Genomic DNA, 7500 nt, shown 5'->3' on the forward strand with positions numbered 1-7500 from the left:
GAACAGGTGAGCTAATTTCCGGGGTTGGCCGAAATCATCCCACAAGATGTAGTTTCCCTTTTAATATCCTTCTTGAAAATCAACATGTTCTCCTTCTCTGCTATCCCCGGTTTGGCTACGGTGCAACACTTCCTGCTTCCTGCTAATTGCAACTTGTGATTGGATACTCACTTTGGAATGACAAGTGAGTAATCAATCACAGTATAGAGGGCGGTATAGCTCGGTTGGTAGAGCGGCCGGGCCAGCAACTTGAGGGTTGCAGGTTCGATCCCCGCTTACACCATCCTAGTCACTGCCGTTGTGTCCTTGGGCAAGACACTTTACCCACCTGCTCCCAGTGCCACCCACACTGGTTTATATCTAACTTAGATATTGGGTTTCACTATGTAAAGCGCTTTGAGTCATTAGAGAAAAAGCGCTATATAAATACAATTCACTTCACAGTCTTGTTAGCATCAGACAACAACGTGTGATCTGATTGGCTATCGGAACTGTCTCTCAGCTGTATGCGTTTTCAAGTTCATCCGCTAACGGTCCCGATGAGTATCCAATCACAGAACACGTAAATTAACGTTCTTTACATCGATATATATATTTTGTTAATGTTTATTTACAGACCCTAATTGCTCCCAGACTAAACGACTCTGAAACCAATAAGGAATGTAACTGTCGCAAGAAACCTGATTGCCCTCTCAACGGAGGGTGCTTACAAACATCAGTCGTTTACCAAGCAAAGGTAACACGCAAGGACATTAGCACATCCGACACGTACGTAGGATTAACTGAAGGAGCATTTAAAGCCAGATGGAATAATCACAAGGCCTCCTTTAGAAACCAGATCTTGCGGAATTCTACAGAACTCAGCAAGCACATTTGGAAGCTCAAAGACAATAATCTTGAATATTCAATAACATGTCAAATGCTTGCATCCAGCACACCTTACAACAGTGGTAATAAAAGATGCAACCTATGCTTAAAAGAGAAACTGTTTATTATATATCATCCAGACCTGTCACCCCTCAACAAGCGCAGTGAAATCATTTCAAAATGCCGCCACAGACGGAAACACCTCCTAGGTAACACATGAGCCAATCACCACACCCCTACGCCTGCCTGTACCCACCCACTCTGTGCCCTATATAAACCATTGTATGTGAATGCTTCCATTAAAATCTCCTGATGATTGAGGGAACCCCTCATGAAACAGTTCTATAGAGATGAAGTAGTCTTGTGATTTTTCCCCACACATACACACATATGTATATATATATATATATATATATATATATATATATATATATATATATATATATATATATATATATATATATATATATATGTATAAATAAATAAAATTTAAGTGTTTACTGCCATCACATTGCAGTCTACACCTATCTCTTGTGTTTTTGCCATCTACTGGTCACACTCATCAATACACCATGTACCAAATAAAATAGCTTTAAGGTTGGTAAGCACAACCAATGCCGTACATTAGGTGCAAATGGTTATAAGGCGCAGTGTTGATTTTTGAGAAAATTTAAGGACTTTAAGTGTTCACTGCCATCACATTGCAGTCTACACCTATCTCTTATGTGTGACTGCCATCTACTGGTCACACTCATCAATACACTATTTACCAAATAAAATAGCTTCGAGGTCGGTAAGCACAACCAATGTCGTACATTAGGTGTGCAACGGGTTATATGGCGCACTGTCGATTTTTGAGAAAATTAAATGATTTTCAGCGTTTACTGCCATCATTTTGCAGTCTACACACATCTCTTATGTGTGACTGCCATCTACTGGTCCTAGTCATTATTACACCATGAAACATGTTAATCATAACTACTTTTACTCGGAAATATCAACCCAATCTAGCCAAATAGCACATGCAAAATGGACTACTCGCAGGCTGTGATGAACCTTACGTTCTAGAACCATGCATCGGTCAAACTAGTCCCGCCGAGGTCGTGTGCAGGACAGAACAAGTCGCACAACTCGATGACAGACGCGGCGACAACGCGGTGCCACGCATGCATTGACACACAGGCAGGACAACCCACGCTGCGCCTCGGTGGCGGGACGCTCGTGGAAAAAAAAGAGAAGCCAGACATGATGCAGGACTGCAAATAGGATTAAAGACTTACAAGAGCTGGGAAGGGAACTGGGAAGCCCGAGAGGTTCCCGGGTAGAGCAGGAGCAGCAACACCCAGGCGTGCACCCGGCACGCATCCATCTGACCACACTGTGTGGTGAGCAGCAGGAGGATGATGATGATGATGATGATGATGATGATGTTGTGGTGATTCCCACCACCAATGGATGACAATGAGTGACGCTCCCTCCTCCTCCTCCTCCTCCTCACTAACCTGACTAGCACCTGACTGACTCGTCCTCACAAACCTTACTAGCACCGACTCCTCTAATCTGATCAGTGATCAGCTGGACACCATGCAGCCTCTACAGGTACTGAAGCTCCCCCTTCCTCTCTCTCTCTCTCTCTCTCTCTCTCTCGCTCGCTCTCTCTCTCTCTCTCCCTCTCTCTCTCTCCCCCCTCTCTCGCTCTCTCTCTATCTCTCTCCCTCTTGCTCTGTTGCTCTCACTCTGTCCGCGCGCTCAGTCGCGCTCCTCTCTCTCTCTCTATTGCTTGGTCACACGCGCTTGCTTTCCCTCTCTCTCTCTCTCTCTCTCTCCTCTCTTGTTCGCTAGCACTTTCTCTTCTTGGTCTCTCCCTCTCTTTCTCTATCTCTCTCTTGCTCTCTCCCTCTCTCTCCCTTCCTCTCTCTCTCTTGCCCAAACGCTTTCGCTCTCTCTCTCTCTCTCTCTCTCTCTCTCTCTCTCTCTCTCTCTTGCCCGCACGCTTTCGCTCTCTCTCTCTCTGCCCGCACGCTTCGCTCTCTCTTTCTCTATTTCTCTCTCTTTTTCCTCTCTCTCTCACTCTTGCGCCTCTCTCTCGCTCTCTTCCCCTCTCTCTGTCTCTCTCTCTCTCCTTTGCTCTCTCTCTCCCTTGCTCTCTCTCTTTTGCTCCCTTTCTTTTGCTCCCTTTCTCTCCCTTGCTCTCTCTCTCTCTTGCTCTCTCGCTCTCTTTTTCTCTATCTTTCTGTCACTTTCTGCCCCTCTCTTTTGCTCCCTCTCTTTCTCCCTTGCTCTCTCTTTCTTGCTCTCTCTCTCTCTCTATTGCTCTCTTGCTCTCTTTTTCTATCTCTCTCTGTCACTTTCTGTCCTCTCTTGCTCTTTCGATTGCTCCTCGCTCTCTCTCTCTTTCTCTTTCTCCCTCTTTCTCTTTCTCTCTCTTTTTCTTTCCTTTTTTTCTCTCTTTCTCTCACACTCTTTCTCTCTCTTTCCCCCTTGTCTCTCACACTCTCTCTTTCTCTCTCCCTCACTCTTGCTCTCTTTCTCACTCTCTCACACTCTTTCTCACTATCTCTGTCGCTTTCTCACTCTCTCTCACACTATTTCTCGCTCTCTGTCTCTCACTTGCTCTCTCATTCTCTCTCGCTCTTTCTCTCTCTCTCTCTCCATGGCCCACAGTGCTTTGCATCATCTCTATCACTTTCTCTCTCTCTCTCTCTCTCTCCCTCTCTCTCTCTCCCACTCTCTCTCTCCCCCGTGGCCCACAGTGCTTTGCATCTCTCTCTCTCTCCCTCTCTCTCTCTCTCTCCCACTCTCTCTCTACCCCCGTGGCCCACAGTGCTTTGCATCTCTCTCTCTCTCTGTCTCTCTCTCTCTCTCCCACTCTCTCTCTCCCCCGTGGCCCACAGTGCTTTGCATCTCTCTCTCTCTCTCTCCTCCTCTCCCTCTCCCTCTCTCTCTCTCTCTCTCTCTCTCTCCGTGGCCCACAGTGCTTTGCATCATCTCTAAGTAATAGGAACCAAATAAATTGAAATAAGTTACATTTGTGGTGATGACATTGTCTGATTATTAGCGGTATTAATGGGCGTCAAATAAAATACTGTATTTTTTGGAACCATAGGGCACACCGGATTATAAGGCGCATTAAAGTATTCATATAATTATATATTTTTTTCTAATTGTAAGAGACTTCCTTGTGGTCTACATAACATGTGATGGTTGTTCTTTGGTCAAAATATTGCATGGATGATGTTTTGTGGGCGGTCTTATGTACGTGCCTCCACTTGGACAGCGTCTTTACCCACGTCATCTTTGTTGTAGTGGTGTAGCGTGCAAGGACGGGAGTGAAAGAAGTGTCAAAAGATGGCGCTAACTGTTTTAATGACATTCAGACTTTACTTCAATCAATAACGGAGCAGCATCTCCTTATATGTGGCTCACTAGTGCAACAACAACGCCCGAAATGTGTCCCGTAAAAAAACGTCTCACCGAAACACTCTAATAATTAAAGTTCCTTGGGTGGGTGAATAATGTAAACTCACTACACCGGTATGTTTTAGCGCTTTCATGGCGAGTTTACTGACAGATATAAGTAAGAACTTTACACTACTTTATATTCAAAATGGCAACAGTGGACAATGAATGTCCCATAGCAAGAAGATAGAGGAAAAAAAGAAGCTTATCAACTGTGGTGTCGCACGAACTGCAAAGGCGACCGAGCACAAACTTTCAGGACTTATGCAGAAAATTAATGGATTTTAAGGGCACCTTATAGTTAGAAAAATACTCTACTGTTCTCCGCTGAAACGTCAATTGTTTCAGTTATGAACAAATTTGGGGGAAGTTAAAATAAATATGTGTTAAATGTCATTCTCACTTATTTCAGCAATTATCCTAAAGAGCTTGAGAATGGTGCACTCTTCGACATATGTAGCGAGTGGATCTTGTGTGAGTGGAAGAGCGGGGGTTAAAAAAAATGTTTGCAATGCAGTCTGCTGTAAATGACGGAAAGCGCCATTTTACATAGCAACTGGAATTTCCACCCAAGACATTTTAAAGATATTCAACATACTACTGCCATCTGAAGGCTATGGTTGATAGTCCCCCCCCCCCCTTCTCAATTTGTCTTGTTTCATGTGTCAGGTAAACCATGACCAATGGGGCCATATAAATGGGGAAAATGTGCAAGTAAAGGTAAATTCATTTAAAAATATCCCAAAATGTCTTACATCTGAAAAAAGCCATCACATTTGGTACAAAACATTGCAACCGTTGGACACAGGGGTAACATCTTATTCATGTTACAGATGAATGTTATGGATCGGGGGTTGATATCTCTGGGGACATCCGCTTTGAGTTCCAAGCACGCAGAAGCCGGTCAGCTGCTGCCCAAGCTCAGCGGAGTCTAGACCGCAAATGAAACGTGTCTTTCCAAGAGCGAGATTTAAACGTAAATATTCATTCACATTTCGCCTCACGCTCCAATAGATCTCTGCCACGTCCCGATCCCATTGTTTATGCTTTTGAACCCATCAATAGATGAGAATGTCACAAACCCTCCAGTGTTTTGATCAAATATCATTCTCTCGTATTTCAAATGATTTAAATGTGAATAAAACGCGCTAAGAATCTACGGAAGGAAGTTTGACATACTTAGAATCAGAATAGTTTTTATTGCCATTGTGTGTGTTATGGTTACTGAAGGGAGATGACGGCAACAGACAACAGAGGCTCGTAGCTCTATAGATGTATTCTATTAATTCATCATATATATATATATATATATATATATATATATATATATATATATATATATATATATATATATATATATATATATATACATACATTAATAATCAAACAATAGAATATAAACTAAGGAAATGGAGTCTGAACTACATCCAAAAGTGTATGTGGTTTGAGGCTATGTGTGTAGTTAGCTGAGGTGTGTGTTACGAAATGTTGTTGAGAGCGAAGGAACACAGAAGTCCGTGGGACGGGCAAATGATCTAGGTGCAGGAGAGAAGCGTCAGAGTCCGGGGACAATCAAGGAGTCGAGAATCAGGAACCACGAGGGAGGCAGGGAAGAGTCCAGAGGGAGAACCAGGGAAAAGTGAGACGCACAGCTCACCCGCAGGGTACTGCGGGAACGACACGAGAAAATGCACTCTGAAAACACGGAGAGGAAAAACAGACAAGAGAGCAAGGTTGCATCAAGCATCGGATTATCGTTTACTGTACGCCAATAGAAGATTATATTCCGGTGTGGGATGGCGGGTTTATCAGGCTTATGAAGGTAGCTCCTTCATTACAGGCAGGTGCACTGATTGCCGGTGATTGATTGCAACTCGGCGCGTCCCTGGATGTGCGGCCGTGGGCGTGTCCCGAAGTGCGATAAGCAGAGCGCAAGGATGAGGGCGCATTGGAATGCGCCCTGGCTTTGACAGTTTGAGAACGGGTTCGCAAACTAGGGATTTGTCTTGGTGCAATCGTGTAACATGAAACACATATAACACAGAATAGGTGATAAAAAAGAGCTGTAACTGAGCTATCAGATCTTGTTATTGTTCATGTGCCTGATGGTTGACGGGAAAAAACTGTTCAGGTGGCGAGAGGTGTGGGATAGTTTGTGTCCAGGGTGAGAGGAGTCAGCTGTGATCCGACCCTTAGCCTCCTGGTCCTGGAGGAGAATAAGTCCTGGAGGGATGGGAGCTTGCAGCCAATCACCTTCCCAGCAGCACGTACCATGCGATGCAGTCGATGGTTATCCTAGACTGTGGCGCCGGGGAACCACACGGTGATGGAGGAGATGAGAATGGTCTTGATGATGGCTGAGTAAAACTGCAACAGCACCTCGGTCGGCACCTTAAGTTTCCTCAGCTGTCGCGGGAAGTACATCCTCTGCTGGGCCTTCTTGATGAGGGAGCTGAGGGTGGGCTCCCACATGAGGTCCTGGAAGATGGTGGTGCCCAAGAAACGGAAGGAGTCCACAATGGAGACGGGGGTGGGAGAGTCAATCAGGGTGAGTGGGGCGGGGGGGTGGGGGGGGTTGGGCTGTGACTCTCTTGAAGTCCATGATCATCTCCACTGTTATCTGGGCGTTCAGCTCCAGGTTGTTGAGAATGCACCAGGACGCCAGCCGGTCCACCTTTCTCTTGGAGACAGACTCGTCGCCATCCGAGATGAGCCCGATGAGGGTGGTGTCGTCCGCAAACTTGAGCAGCTTTACGGACTGGTGACTGTAAAGGTGATCACCTTTTGTTCCTCTCACCTGCAGCATTCATTGCAATCAAGTATGCAAATGAGGTGATAACATCACCTCCCAAATTTAGAACGGCCAATAGCTTCTTTCTTTACTGAAGGGTTGGCAACACTGGCTGTAGCATCCGGTTAGAAACATATCATGGATTTGACAGGAGTAAATACGCTTCTTGGATTGCTTTTTCAAAGCCCCACTTAGGAACTTTCATTTTTGGCGGCGCCAGTGGACCATAGCGGTAGTGTTTTTGCCAGAAGAAGACCTCATTTCTGACCCGGTCCGCCGTAATGTTGCCACAAATATTCTGTCTCTAACGGCTACGCTGATGTTAAACAGCAGACTATTAAGAAACGATCTAGAAACATGTACATTTTAAAATAATTGGTGTG

The 7500-nt window shown here is 45.0% G+C and overlaps 1 protein-coding gene across 2 annotated transcripts in view; it reads right to left on the reverse strand.

Moving 5' to 3' along the window:
- The window catches only part of LOC133562944 (voltage-dependent calcium channel subunit alpha-2/delta-1), a 311591-nt gene extending 308808 nt beyond the window's left edge, over positions 1-2783 (reverse strand). The window contains exon 1 of one of the 2 annotated variants that reach the window (XM_061916789.1): positions 2148-2778. In XM_061916789.1, coding sequence (XP_061772773.1) covers positions 2148-2236 — 89 coding nt within the window. In that variant the 5' untranslated portion in view covers positions 2237-2778. Of the gene's footprint in view, positions 1-2147 lie in introns of both variants that reach the window. The other variant, XM_061916788.1, reaches the window with a different exon arrangement.
- Positions 2784-7500: the final 4717 nt, after the last annotated feature.

Source organism: Nerophis ophidion, linkage group LG12, assembly GCF_033978795.1.
Source record: "Nerophis ophidion isolate RoL-2023_Sa linkage group LG12, RoL_Noph_v1.0, whole genome shotgun sequence".
Classification (NCBI taxonomy): domain Eukaryota; kingdom Metazoa; phylum Chordata; class Actinopteri; order Syngnathiformes; family Syngnathidae; genus Nerophis; species Nerophis ophidion.